This window comes from Mus caroli, chromosome 6, assembly GCF_900094665.2.
Source record: "Mus caroli chromosome 6, CAROLI_EIJ_v1.1, whole genome shotgun sequence".
Classification (NCBI taxonomy): domain Eukaryota; kingdom Metazoa; phylum Chordata; class Mammalia; order Rodentia; family Muridae; genus Mus; species Mus caroli.
In genome coordinates this window covers 103779532-103794883 of record NC_034575.1, presented here as the reverse complement: position 1 = coordinate 103794883, position 15352 = coordinate 103779532, and the positions used below count along the sequence as shown (strand labels likewise).

The 15352-nt window shown below is 44.0% G+C and overlaps 1 protein-coding gene across 13 annotated transcripts in view; it reads right to left on the bottom strand.

The window, feature by feature from the left end:
* Positions 1-15352, bottom strand: part of Itpr1 (inositol 1,4,5-trisphosphate receptor type 1) — a 336899-nt gene that overhangs the window by 122616 nt on the left and 198931 nt on the right. For 8 of the 13 annotated variants that reach the window (XM_029478976.1, XM_029478977.1, XM_029478978.1 and 5 more), the window contains 5 exons: positions 13846-13966; positions 10826-11010; positions 7802-7950; positions 6771-6882; positions 1398-1430 (listed from right to left, as the gene is read on the bottom strand). In XM_029478976.1, coding sequence (XP_029334836.1) covers positions 1398-1430; positions 6771-6882; positions 7802-7950; positions 10826-11010; positions 13846-13966 — 600 coding nt within the window. The remainder of the gene's footprint in view (positions 1-1397; positions 1431-6770; positions 6883-7801; positions 7951-10825; positions 11011-13845; positions 13967-15352) is intronic. The other 5 variants (XM_029478980.1, XM_029478981.1, XM_029478984.1 and 2 more) reach the window with 1 other exon arrangement.

Genomic DNA, 15352 nt, shown 5'->3' with positions numbered 1-15352 from the left:
GGGTATCAGCATACTAAGTCAGTCCAGGACATTCCAGCATAGAAATAATTGAAAAATGGGAAAGCTACATACGAAATAAGGGAAAATGATTGTGCTAAAAGTAATTAATGAAGCTGCAGGGGTCCTCCCCTTCTTCACCCTTCAACCATCCTAGGAAACACATCTAACTAAAGTATAGACCTGCTGTGTCTGATTAAAAGAAGGGCAAAGGTTTTTATATAGAATTCACCTTATAGACCTGTAAGAAACTAAACTAGCCACATATAAGACCTAACTCTATAGCTGTGTGGGCAAAGAGCGGCCATTTACCTCTCTGAATGCCATTCCTGAGACAGCTAGTCCACATTCATAACCACGTGTGTTGCTTCAGGTTGTAAGTCTGTGGTGCACCTGAACTTTTCTTAGGTATAATTAAGCCATTTATTAAGGGTTTTCAACTATGAGTGTATTAAACTAAAGTGAAAAGATACTGGATAGCATGCCCATCCTGGGAGTTTAATTCCCAAAAAAAAAAAAAAAATCAGATAAAATCCTATCCCAGTGCACTCTACTCATCAGCCAATGAAACCATATAATGTGCACATGTGTGAATATCCCCCCCCCCCAAATCAATTTTTTTGCTGGTACTCCTTACCAAGTATCTTCCACAGCCTAAAATCATGAGGGCTGTAGTAAAATGCACAGAACAAACAAGGGGAGGAAAACAAACCTCCAGTGTGAGGTCTACTCATGGATCAATCAGTTTCCAGGACGTTACTATAACTACAAGGTGACAGGTGAGTATAGGAACCACAGGGTGATATCTTCATTTCTACATTTACAGGCAGATCTTTCAGAAGGGAACCAACCCATGGCTGTCGGGGTTTCCTAATATCAGGGGTGGAAGGTCTCATCTAGCACTTTGTTGATTGATATTGCCTTGTGAAAATACCTGGGACCCCAAACATGGAAGGATCGTCAACACAGAGAACGAACGAGAGTTTGATGGTTTGTTGCTACATTTTAACAACTTCTCAACAATGTCAATCTATTCTTTCTCTTTGGGTCAGATACTCAACATAAAGCAAAATTCCTTTATGTTAACATCAGCTGCTTCAGGCATAAGTTAGTGACCAGCGTTAACCAGAGACTCAGTTGAGATGAGGGAATGGCTGAAACCTTATTACAGCTTACAAACTATCTGGAGAATGGTGGAATATCCAAGGACAAATGATAAACACTCTGGAGAGAACTGCTAATACAGACAGGACCGACCCTGCTCACCCCCAGAAGGCACACTACACAAAGTCAGACGCTAGACGTATAGACCAGAGAACACAGTACAAGGTTAACTAGAAGGGGATCATGGAGACACCACAGTGGGACATTAAAAACAAAAAACCCAACAAAGTTAGGACCTCGGCATTTTCCGATTCATCAATGGAAATTTGCTGGAAAAGAAGAAAGGAGGGGAGAAAAAAAAAAGATCTGTTAGGAAGGGAAAGCACAAGAGTGTAAATGTTAGAAAGTTGCAACTGTATGGGTCTGTTCAACCATGGCTGATAGGCAGTGGCCATTGGAAGGAGTTTACGCACTGAGGATACTGCCACAGCTTGGAATGACATTTGCTCTGGAATAGAATATACCATATGTGCCATGCTTTATGTGCCACAGTATGTGTCACACACTGAGCAACAAAGCTCACCAGTCCGTCATCCAAGCATCAAGACAGCCTGGTACCTGCTTATAAACGAGAAAACTTGAATGGAGTGGGATCAGGAGCTGAGTCCCCAGGCTATGCTTTTCAGAATTAGATAGGAAGGGACAGAAGACTAGAGTACTCAACTCATTTATGGAGGGTCAGGAGCCCAAACCACAGTCGGGCTCAGTCAGATCTGGGATTACCTTCAGGAGGCAGAGACTAGCATATCTCAAAACCTGGGAGAGTTGATGACCAAGAGTTGACATTTGCCCCAGTTGGATTACTAACATGGGTGCACTAGCATCAACTCGATGGGAATTTAAAACCAAACAAAAGCAAACCTCACAAGAGAACGACCTCAGGCACACTGAGTTAAGAATAGCTAGCTGATGCGCAGTTCAGTTACATTTCACTCTGAGAAGTGGAGAGTCTTGTCAGAAATGCTAGTTGCCAGAAAGGCCAAACCTCTACCCATCCAGGAGCTTCCATGATTAGCAGAGAATTGACAATTTTAATAAATAAAACCTCTGGCGTTGCCTGAGGTTGGCTCTCTATGGAACTAAAGCAGGGATTATTCAGAATGGGGAGTGGAATGTTAAATTCTGACATATCCTTTTACATTAGTTCCTGGCCTCTGATTCTCCTCCAAAGTTCTCTGACCAATAACATAAACCTAGGTCACCTTAATAAAAAACGACCTGAAAGAGGCTAGTACGTTTTAAGATAACTGTGCCATTTTTTTTCTCAAAGAGGATCAAGGGGCAGAAGATTTTCTGTGAGTTGGAGCTGCAGAACAATCTTTACAACTCTTAGCTAGAGGGATGTTAATTGTTTTCTTAGCTATGGGTGACTTTTAATATAGATTGAAAGCAAACTGTAGTGGGCATTTCATATGCAGTATGTTTACAGTCCTGGTATCATTCTGAAGTTTGACCTTTTTGAAGATGCAGGATACAAGGATATGGGGAGCTTCATACCAAAACATATTCAACATCATGTTAGCAATTATTTTTCATACCTTCTTTATTTTTATGTTTAGTACTTGGTTCTTTGAATTCAGGGATAAAACTGGTGAAGTTCTTTTTTTGTTGTTGTTTGTTTGTTTTTCCTAAATTCCCTGAGTGCTTGTCATGGTCTGGAGAGGGTTTGAGTGTATTGACAGTTCACACACTGGGACGCTGAACCTCACTGGTGACATGCCTTGGTAAGACCTAGGGGGAGGGCCCAAGGTTACACACAGGGCACTTGGTTTCTTTTATTTCTTTTGGTTTGGGTTTCTGTGGCCCATGTTGGCAGACTCTAGGTAGCTTTTCTTCCTCAGATTCTTGGGTTTTCAGAGGGTGATGGGCATTAGTAAGAAGCTGTGCCCTGCGTTAGTTCTTTGGAAAGGTATCTGTAAAAGCAAGGCAGACTCCTCAATCCCCCTTTGGCTTTCTGTTTCAGAATGTGATTTCTCACTTCTTCAACTACTCAACAGTAGACCATAACCAGAGAACAAATGAATGGGGCTGCCCAATCTTAAGAGTTCCGGGCTCCCAAACTGTAAGTTATTAAGTATAACTCATTTGTTTATTTTAATTAATTAATTAGGGTAGGTAGATAGTAGGGATTGTGTCTGATAGGCCAACACTCTATCATAGAGCTACCTCATTTTTTTTATAATATAGGCCCTTCAGGTATTTCACTATAGTAACATCACTGTAGCAACAATTGTGATTCATCTACTCCCTGCCTTTGGCACTTCGTGGACTAGCACATTTTGTGGATAGTGAGTTAAACACTCACTAGTCACTATTCTGATATCTATTCAAAACCATATGTCTCTGATGGTCCTGGGGCATCCAGAATTTATAAACTTACCTCCTACCTAATGAAAGCTTCTTTCAATTGGATGGCAAATCAGAACTGAGCTGAACCCTAGATATTCCGCAACATCGGATGCTCCTGTCTTTTATGTAGTAATCATATACCATAATGAAAACAATGTTAAGACCATAGGTAAACTTCAAAGCACTTAGGTGTAGTTAGTCTATATACTTATGATGTGTTGGTGAAACTCTAGGTATCTGGAGTCAGACTGGAGGTTTAGGTTCATGGGGCCTTGTTCTTAGCTGTATGATCCTAGACAAAATTCTGAACTTTTCTATGTATTCAACTTTGAGTCTAAAAATAACAATGATGATATTTATCTCCAGGGCTGACCCAAGATAAGATAGGAGACTGTTACCCAAAAGGTTAGCAAATGCTGTTATCTGGTGAGTAGAAAGTGTAAGGTGGCTTTAGAGAGAGGCTGGTATATCTGAATCTATTTGGTAATCCAAGGCATTCTCCTCAATGGTCTTTTCTCCCCCTTAGGAAAGTAGACCTACATGAACACACCAACACTTTTAGAGTAGAATAATAAGGAATTGTTTCAAACTTCTTTCTCATCTGTGACCCTGATGAAGTCCTGAAGTTGAACGAAAAGGGAGAGAGGAGCAAAGGTACACAAAGCCCCTTTTGTCCATGGAGACTGCAGCTTAGGGCAAAGGATACAGAAATGGCCTGAACCAAAAGATGCTGCAGAAGAGAGGCAGGAAAGGGCATGTACCAGCATGAGCGAAACTGGGGTTCTAGCCTTGACCACATGGATTCTCCATGTGACCCTGGGCAGATAGCTCATCCCAGCCCAGGTGCTTCTGCCCAAGGGGGGGTTAATGAGGCAAAGCCTGAAGCCTCGTCTAGATCTGATTCTGTGGCTATGAGGACTCAAGAAAGGGCAGGGAAGGAGGACTGTAGCAAATACCCTTAGGAAGGTAGTAGCCATGACCACATCCCTCATAAGGGGCAACCAGCAGGAAAAGTGTGATGAAAGCCTGGGAGAGTCCTCAGCACAGGGCCAGGGACAACCTCATTGATAAAATCCCAAGCCAACTGGTTTCCTTGAAAAGAAAAGGTTAGTGCTCTGGCTGTGAGTTTTTCTACCCTTGAAAATATTGGCCTGCCTATGTGTCTGTCGTGCTTCTTCAGTACACCATGAACAGCCAAGTAGCCTGTTGAAATATCATCAAAGAACCTTAGTGAGACAAAGTCATTAACCAGACAGAGGGAAACAGAAACACTTTCATGCTTCCTTCCCATTTCAAAATTCCATTAATATAAATGGGTAAGTAGCATTTTCAAATAACCAAGGCACTAGGGCCAGAAGTTCCAAGGATGAATTGCAGGTTCCTAGAGCATCTTCCTTGGTTTTGTGCTCTTCCCCACTCTAGTTTACAATGTTCCCAATTTCCTGAAGTGGGGATGAAATTCCAAGCAGTCTGGAAAGAGACGTCAGCCTCTGGGCTCTGGCATGTCTAGTGTCTTCACCAGCTACAAAGGAAAGTGAACTGAGGCCCAAGAAAGTCTTTTAACCTCTGGGCATTTACTCTTTTGTAGCATCTTCTACCTGATACCCATCAGTCTTTCTCTGCCCACTCCACCCCAAAGATGCCCTTGGTGTCTCTCTTCCCATCCCTTCTCCTTTCTATCAATTAAAACTTACCCAGGTGCCCACATGTGTATATGGGCAAGTCATCTCATCGTTTCTCACCTGGACTAAGGCGCTTTGCATCTACTACTTATATTTGTATGCTTCTGCCTATCAGGTTCCGTCCACGAAATCCTGACTTAGTGAACAAGCATTCACCTTTAAGTTTACACACTATAAACATTCAGAATGAAATTATATATAATTGTGTCTGTTGGGTTGGTTTGAGACAGGATTTCATGTATTCCAGGCTTGTCCTGGAATTCTATGCAGCCAAGGATGACCTTGAACTTCGGGTCACCCTGCCTCCATTTCCCTAGTGCCATGATTACAGGCATGCACCAAGATGTACATCTAGTATCATGCAATTCAGGGTGTCAAACCCTGCTTTGTGCATGCCGGGAAAGCATCTTACCAAAAGGAAAACCAGCAGAGGGCTACGGCACAGTAACGACTTCACTTTTCTTGTTCTCTCTCTCTCTCTCTCTCTCTCTCTCTCTTTCTTCCTTTCTTTTTCTTTTTTCCTTTGAGATATGTTTTCTCTGTGTATCACTGGCTGTGCTGAGACTCACTCTGTAGGCTAGGCTGGCCTCCGAGTCAAGAGTTCTGCCTGCCTGTTCCTGCTGAGGGCTGAGATTAAAGGCGTGGGCCATCACTCTGCCTTGTTTTCTTGTTCTTATTTGGGGAGCATCATTTGTTAGGTAAGCTTCTAGTGAAAGACCTTGCATAGGACTCTAGTATCTAACTTAAGCCCACGAAGTTAGCAGTCTGTTATGCTTATAATAATTTGGTTATCACCCTCTATTCTGACAGGGAGAGAGGTGGTTTAATTACCAAGGCTTCTTCCCAGAGCTGACCAATGAGTTACTGGGTATTCTGAAAGGACAGCGAGATCAAGAACCATTGGTCAAAGTGGCTAGCAATTAGTGAGTGTTGTTAATTACCTACCCAGTGACGGTTGGTGGCATTGAGACTTATGCTTAAGAGTCCTTGCTGGGTAAGAGAATGAGCACCAGGATTGTTCTTGCCCTACGGTGCCTCACATGGGACACATGCCAAACGCCTGCTTTCTCATCTACCAAGAAGTACCAGGTCACAGGAATTGTCCATTTCACAATCTCAATCAGAAGTGGTGACATGCAAAGAAACCAAGTCTTCCTTCTAGTTAGAACTCGAGGGAGTTTCGTGAGGAGCTGGAAGGATTGTGAAATACCCATCGGAAAGAGGTAAGCCAGCCCACAGGTGTGCTCAGTTGGAACACAAGTCCACAGATCCGGACTGATACACAAGCCGCTATGCCTCACTGGGAAGTTCACTAGGCAAGAACTTAGAACTACTTCCTTGACATTAGGTTATGTGGTGAGGTGTCCATGAGAGACAACTAATAATATTTATATTTGACTTGCAGGGAAGGCACTCATATGATTCAGTGACCATCCAGGACAAGAGAAACAGCTTTTTTTTTTTTTTTTTTTTTTTTTTTTAAATTAAACTGCCAGCCAGTAACTAAGGGGCTTCCACACTCTCAAACCTAAACTTTAATACACAGCATAATTTGAACGGGAATATAAAATGCAATACCTTCTCTCCATAGCCTCTGTCTTTGGTCATCATTTCCCTGAGGGTCTGTAAGACTTTAATGCACAGTTTCTCTTCATTCTCCTCCAGCAGCTGCTTGGTATGTTTTATTAGCCTGAATAAGAGAAAATGGGGGGTGACATCTTGAAACCATCCTCCAGATAAAGACATGCCACAAGAATTCTGATCTAACTAAGTCAGTTAAAGAATGAACATTTAAGAAGGGTTCCTACTTTAAATATACTTCAACGCATCCACACACTTAAGAGCCAGTCAGCAGCCGTGTCTCACACACGACACCTGCTGGCTGGGAACAGATTACCAGGCAGGAGCTGGACACAACGGGAGATTATACCAAATGGAGAAAGCAGACAGAGCCCTACTCATAAGCGTGGTTATTTATGCACTGGGGATTGCTGATAAGATATTCCAGCAGGACATTTTTAAGGACCCCACCCACGAGGATGATGGCTTGGGGAAAGACACATTCGGTATCCACAGTCTCCTCTTCAGAGGAGCTTCTAGGGCAAAGCCCACCTTCCACACAGACAAACAACTCAGCTCAGTGAAAAGTCAAAGGGGATTATTTATTTATTTATTTATTTATTTATTTAATTATGTATGTCAAAAGACTGATGACTTCTTTATAGTTTATGGCCCACATGGCATAAACTAAGAATCTAAAAGCATGTTAGGCAAAGATAGTGAGATCATTGCAGGTCCAAGACGTTAGAGGGCCTGGAGGGTCATGACAGTTTTCTGTTTGTTTGTACCACACATGGTAGGTGTTTGCTCCCAACTTGCTAAGTAGAGAAAAAAACTGAACAGGCATGCAATTCAAACAGAGCAGTAAGTGTCAGTAACTAGGATCTAACAGACAAGTTTGTTTGGGGATGGTCAGAAACAGACTCTAGTATCTGACTTAAGCCCACGAAGTTAGAAACCGGCCAACAGCTCCTCCTTCAGGAACAGGGGCTCGGCCTGGTCATCAGGGGTTCCTGGCTACTGACCACATCAGAAGGGAGGCTGCTTACTTGCAGATGAAACCTCCACTCTCACATTTCCTCCTGGCATCCGTATTCTCGGGGAAAAGCAGTTCTGGTCTGTGTAGAACATCCACGAGCACAGACAGCTCAGCCTGGACCAGGGGCCTGAGTCGGTCCTCTAGGGCAGACACGATGTCCTGCAATGAGAGTGTGCCTTGGTCAGCAGCTCGGGAGGAAGCTGGCTGGAATAGGATGAGCCTCTATCTATCTCTGCCTGAGCCTGTGGTACAGGCTAGGCTGTGTTAGTGCGGCTTTAGCATTGTCTCCCATTATTTCCAGTTATTAGATACTGTCCAATGGTTACCGGAAGCATTGCCTTCCAATCCAGAAAACAAAGGACAGATACATCATCCTGTTCTCCACCTCTTCATCTGAGACAGTTTATGCTATCAGTGGCCATTCTACTTATTCATAAGCACAACACACACAAAAAACAAGTTCAATGGTGTCAAAAGATGTCTGCAGTATGAGCTTAGAGCAGTCAAGCAATAGTATGGATTTTATGACACGGTTTCAAGGACAATATCCATAACTAAAAGTACATACCAAATCCCACTAACACATCACCACTGGTTTTCTCTGGGTGGGAAGATTACAGGGGAGTCTAATATTCTGCTACATAGTTGCTAGTGCTGTCTGATTCTTAGCAATGAGCACAGTTAACAGAATAATCATATAAACATTGAGAACACAAATGAAGGAACATGCTGTATCAACATGCTAAATACATGTACCCTGATAGCATGATGGTCTTCAAATGCAAAACACACAGCTGTAGGAAAGGAAAACAGAGAGAAGTTGAAAGAGCCACCAATCCAACACAACAAACACCATTTAAAGGCAAATGATAGGAAACAGATGAGGAACCATCTTCAAAAGATGCTGCAGCCTGGCCCAAGGCTTGCTGACTCAGCGTTTAACTAGCACCATGCTAAGACTGGAGAAGAACACAGCACAATGCGATTTGTATGGGAAGAAATGCCTCATTTTAATGTTTTTCTTTTTTTTCCCCCCTCTTGGGGGGTGTTAAGAAAAGGGACTGAAAGATCTTATATATAGAAACTCAATTTAAACCACTTAAAGATAGACTTGGCTTATGTTTAAGAGACTCTGTATAATGGTAACAGGACAATAATGTTTAGGACACAGAGATGCAGAATTAGGTGATTGCTCCTGGTGGGAGAAAGCGTTCCCAACAAGATCCTAAGAAGCATAATGCACATTTCCTACTTCGTGCGACTTTCATGGGAGTGAAGAAGGAGGTCCCACCAGCTTTACTGAGAGGATGCCTTTGAGGACCACTCTCCTTCCTCTCCTCTGCCCCCTTTCTCTTTACTCCTTCTTGAGCCTGACTCTAATACAACTGAAAGCACTTATGGGGGTGGGGGTGGAAGCAATTCCTTAGCATTCATTAATGTACTGCATGAAGCTGTGCATCTTTTGAGAAGTCTTGATTTTTATGTTGAAACTTGTTTGTACTGTATTTTCAAATGTATGACATTCAGCATTCAGCGAGCGACTGTGAAAGCAACAGCAACTGTGAGAGCAAGAGCAAGAGCGAGAGCGAAAGAGAGAAAGAAAGTGAGAGAGCAAGAAGGAGAGAGAGAGAGAGAGAGAGAGACAGAGACAGAGAGAGACAGAGAGACAGAGAGCACAAAGCAATGAGTTGGGGAAGATGAATATTGAGAGAGAGGGAGAGCGCGCAGATGAGGATTATTACAGAGGTGACTAGTTGCCAGGAAACTGTCCTTGTTACAACTTTTGCTGCACAAGGACATCGAATGATGACAGGGACTCGGGTAATATATTACTGCAGTATCAGGGTCTTTTAAAGCCCTGACAAGTCTTTGTAGCAAGAAGTATGACCTGCCTATGCACTCTGTTCCATTTCTCAGGATACCTACTATGTCTGAGGCAAGATGCTGCTAAGCTTGCAGATAACTGACGTGGACTGTGTAGTCAAGAAAATACTGTTTGTTCATGGAGCATCGAATCTGTTATTCCTCACCTCTCCCAAAGCACAGAAGGTTGGGAAGCCCTCCTTTAGTTACACAGTTATATTTGCTTAGAAACGTCTTCTACCATAGGAAAGACTCCCGGGCCTTTACTTGACCCTGTAGCTCTGCTGGCTGCCTAGCCACAAGGGCTGCATCTGTTCAGAACGGTAGCCTTAGGCAGGAAGCTTCCCACTCTAGTTCTTAGGCATCCCTTGTCCCTACCCTAACCCCTGTCCAGATTAGCTTTCCTGAAGCCACTTTAGGTTTACACATGTAATTAAGCTGATTCATGGCCATGCCTCTTCCAAAGCTTGAGGCTTTATGAAAGGGGGAGGAAGGGGCTTTTCTCACTACATATCACCAGTGCCCAGGGCTGATAAATCAATCAGTAAATTTGTCTTTACATAAATTATGGAGCCACATGGTGACTCAGTTACTTTTCCTAATGATAGTAAATTTTATAACCATAACAGTAACCTTAGGCATTGTAAGAGAAGCCCTTGAGTGCTCACTATATGATATGCCAGGCACTGTTGAAGGGCTTGTGCTCTCCAATGGCAGCCATTACTCTAGTTCACACATTGTTGTAGCTCGATAGCCTTCCCACTGAACAGTGGTTTGAATTTCCCTCCTCAGAAATAGAGTGTACCTCTGAGACTGCATAGACCAACAGAGGGCAGCAGAACGGATGTCTAGTGACATCTTTAGAGCTAGGGTGATAAAGACAAAGCTGCTTCCAAGTGGTCCCTAGAAATGTTTATAGACTCAGCTGTCACGGTGTGAGGAGGCCTATGCCACACAGGGACACTCTATATAGACTTCAGACAATAATTATAGCTAATGCTCAGCATCAACTGTCTACCGTGAAACCCCTTCTGGGAGTTTTTGTTTCCCAAATGACCTGGTAACTCCTGGCCCCACAAACCTCTTCTGTGTAGCTGAGCTTGTATGTTTTGTGGCTTCAGAAAATACACTTGTCAAGTTCAAGTCCACTTCTTCCAGCCTCAGACTTTACCTGTAACCTCTCAATGATATTTCGGTAGTCTCTGGATGCTGCCAGTACAGAGTCTCTGCGAGCGGCGTTGCGGGCTGATAACCGCCAGTTCAGGGCTGTTTTCTGCACAATGTTGTGGGACTTCAGGAAGAGGTTGTTGACTTGGCTGTCCAGGTCAACAGGAATGGCTATGGCCCGGCTCTTGGCTGCAAAAGAGACGGATGACTCATGAGTCTACAACAGTCTGGGAAGCAGGCTAGAATCCTCATGGCCCACTAGACAGATTTTTCTATGCCTGTAATGGGCAAGTATGTATGGTCTGGTGAAGAGAGAGAGGAGACTCAACTTTTAAGCACAAATGTAAACTCTGGGGACTTGTACCCACAGGCACTGAACTGGTTCCAAGCATTAACGCTTGGGGAACACATATTAACAGCTCAACACCAGTTGAAGTGAATGGCTGGCTTCTTACAAATGCCCGGGTGTTTGTACATTTTAAGAATTACCTGGACAAATAAGTTGGTTGGCCAAGAAACTGTTTTCCTAAAAGTAACCAATTTTGTTGTTCTACACAACAGCCCACAGAAAGCAAACTTCCACTGACCAAGACACAAAACAGCATCTGCACTGGAGGCTCCTCTTTCCCTCCCTAACAAAGGATAACGCCACGCTCCCCCATGAGGAAACAGTGCTGAAATCCAGCACAGGGCCACCTGAGGACACTTGGCCAGTACTTGTTTGCAAAGGCTGGTGAGGTCATGAGTAACAAGGAAAAACAGAAAAACCGCCCCAGACCAGACTGGGCACATGACAATGGAGTGTGTGACAGGAGTGGAGGTGTGCCCAGTACGGAAGAAGGACATTCATGGAGACATTATGAAATCTGAATCAGGCCTGGAGTTTAGTTGGTGGTAACGTACCACTGTCATTCTTCAGCTTTTGACAATGTGCACTAATAACGGAGATGCTGAGAGTGGAGGAAGAAGGTGAGCCTTACACAGGAGCCCTATTGCATCTGTTTTATAACTCTCCCATAAATCTGAAAGTATTACTAAATATAAGTTAAGGAAGCTAAGATGAACACTTCTGGTTTCTGTGTGGGGAACCCTCCCCAAACCAATGGAACCCTTTCCTATCTTCACCGATGCTTCAAAATACTGGAAACAGAGGGAGTGTTCCCCACTGCCTGTATCTAACTTTGAAAAGAGCTGGAACGTTCTGAAAGATGGGCTAGAGAGCAACCATTTTTCTCTTAATGGGACATATAAGGCACATGAAAAGAGTCAGTAGCTAGTCAATAATGTTCTAACAGTTTACTCTATTAAGTGGGAAACCCTGGGAGAAACGTCTAATATAAAAAAGCAGGGGACATGGTTCACGCTTATCTGTTAGAAAGTCTGTGCCCTGACTGACCTATCGAAAACCGAAGGGGATACACAGGATTTCAGGTACAGTTTGACTCAGGAGGCCATTCCCAAGAGGCACAGGACTGGGTCTGGAAAGGGACTAGGCTGCCTCTTCTCCTGATATCACACAAGCATCTGCTCTCTCCTCTGTTTTTGTTTCCTCGAAGTTCCCAGGACTGATGCGGGGCCTCATATAGACCAGGTGAGCTTTCTACAGCTGAGGTGGCTTCCCGCTGTCTCCATGTTGTCACTCCTGCTGAGACTACTGAGCCTTGTAGCTTCTCTGACCAAGTGTCAAGCTGCCCATGAAGCCAACGGCTTCCTCAAATCAAAACCAACTAAGTTGTGGGGCAAGGACTTACAGAGACGTTTTGGCCTGAACAGCGTATTTCATCTTTACGAATTGCTGTCGAGTCTGAAGAAAGCATAGGCCATCCAGGCATTCTCTCAGCCTAATCTCTCCCAACAGCACACACATCAACACCCACACACAGGCACACTCATGTAATATCTGTCAGCTGAGAGTGTAAGAGAACAGGAATAAGGCAGGGCCTAAAAAAACCAAGGCAAGTGGTCCTCACAAATACATCCTCTGCTTGCCCTAAGTTATAACATGGAAGAGATGTTCATTTTCTGGTCACTATGGAAGCTCTCTTTCCCATAAATCCCATCCTTTCCCAAGGAACACCGTTTCTGAGAAGTGTGCTTGCTGCTTGCCAGGATCGGGGGCTCTAGTTTAGGCACAGGACTTCTCATCTGAGTGGGGAAGCTTATTCCTTTGAAGAGAACTCATGGAAGGTGTGGAGGGGAAGAGGTCAGAAGACTGATTTAAGGAGATGTAGACGTAAAAGAGGAAAAGTGCTCAGGCAAGGACAGAGAGGGAAGGCCAGACAAAGGCTGGATAACGGGCAGTTGCAGCATAGTAACGATATATAGAGATTCACCAACTAGTTCAAACCTAGTAGAAGAAATCTGGTTTCTATGGCAACGGGAAGCCAATTCCCCTGACGATGCTGTACCCCAAAACATGTACTGTGATAGTACCACTTAAACTTTTTTTCTTTGGAAAGGGCTGAGGTGTAGTTCAGCGCTAGAGTGCTTGCCTAATATGGGATAGGCCAAGGTTCAATAGCTAGCATTGCAGAACGCAAGGATGGGGAGGGATAAACAAGTGCCTTTTAGACTGGCCTTCGAGATAAGAATCTTGGGGGTTGGGGAGCAAAGAGGGAAAAGAGAAGCAGCCACTTCATAGAGAGATGCAAACAGTGCACCACTTGCGGGAAAGAGTGCTCTTTGGGATCTTAGGGGTGCTTCACAGGAAGAAAATTTCCACGCAGCAAAATGCATCTGCTGGAGTAAACAAACTCGTGCTATGAATGAGGGACTTCCCAGGGCCTTGACAGTCTTGATGGATCGTCACTTGCCAAGAGCCGTCTGGCTTTGAACTACAGAATCTTGTTTTTCAAAGACTTACTGTTTCTCACTGTGCTGGCTTGGCAAAGACAGAGGCCGAGGAGTCAAGAGCTCGGCTCTGGGTCTGGCTTTGCAGCTTCCTTCCTTGGGAGAGCTGCGGCTCAGTAAACAGCAGGCCACTCATTTTCATCCCGCCACATCCAGACGGATTGGCTGCCTTACCTACGTCAGAGAGCACCCGGATGCAGCTCTCCACCGAGGCTTTTTGGCTTGGCATCAGCCAGTTGCAGTGGTAAACTCGGAACACGCCTTGCAGGAGTTGCACAAAGACAGGCTGGCGGGTCTATAAGAGAGAGAGGCGAGGTGAAGAAGACTGCAGAACACAGATGGCCTGGCTAGAAACAGAGGCTGTCTCGAACCCTCCACATCTTAGTGGGAGGATTCCAGAAGGGTCAAGGACTGGACTCCAGAATATTTCTGCTTTGGTGTAGATGTTGACTATCCCCTAAAGAGCCATGTATTAAAGGAACTGGTCTTTAGACTGGTACCATGGGAAGGAGGTGGGACCTAGGAAGAGGTCCTTCGGGCATCCAAAGGACAGGGGGTGGGACATTGGCCTCCTCCTTGCTATTGTTGCTTTCTTTTTATGATTGGTTGAACATGTCTACCCCATCAGACACTCCTGCCATGATATGCTGCCTCATCTCAAAGCTTTGGGGGAAAAAAAAATCAATCTTTTTTGTTTGTTTGTTTGTTTGTAACTAAATTAGTCTGGTTTTTTCATTATATCGACAGAAAGCTGAAGAACACAGTGCCTAGATGGTGAGAGAAGCTCAGGAGCATTTTAAAGCAATAAAATATCATCACCGACTTCATGTTATTTATTTTAGATGCATTTTAAACTTAATATTATCTAATGAATTCTGACCACCAGAATCGGCAGGGGAATCAAACTCTCCAAAGCAGTAAAGCCACCCAACTACAAACTAGATGAATTAACCCAGGTCAGTGATTGCACCCTGGTGTGAGTGTCCCCCAGCATGTCTGATGTACCACAGTCACTAAGACCAAACTCTCCTTGAAGCACCATGTCCCAAGAAAAGCTGTGACCTCATGAGTCTGCTGCTGCTGCAGCATCCCAACAGCTGCACTACAGGTGCAAACCACCATCCTGAGCTAGCATCTGTATGTTCAATACTTTGCTTATTTCCTTATTGTTTAACTGTATGCATTCATGTGTGTCATGGGGAGTCAGTTCTGTCCTTCTAGCATGGGAGTTCCAGGGATCAAACACAGGCATACTAGGCATGCTAGCAAGTGCCTTTACATATTGAGCCATTTCACTGGCCCTAGACACTATATTTTTAATCCACAAAAATGGAATGCCAGATGGATGTCAGCAGGGATGTCACCTCCATCCTTATTTATGACAGTCTCTTTGATGGTACAAAGACAACCCAGCTGTAATGGGTGGTGTCTATAAATATCCATTTAACCCAGAGCACGGGCACAAGCCAATTGCTTTCTATGAGAAGACCTCTCTTCCGTCTCATGAGAAGAACTAAGTTTGCACTCCTTTTAAAGTAAAAGCATGCATACAGCTAGTGAATTAGATACTGACTTTCTGAATGCTTTTTATTTTTTTATTTTTTTTGGTTTTTCGAGACAGGGTTTCTCTGTATAGCCCTGGCTGTCCTGGAACTCCCTCTGTAGACCAGGCTGGCCTCGA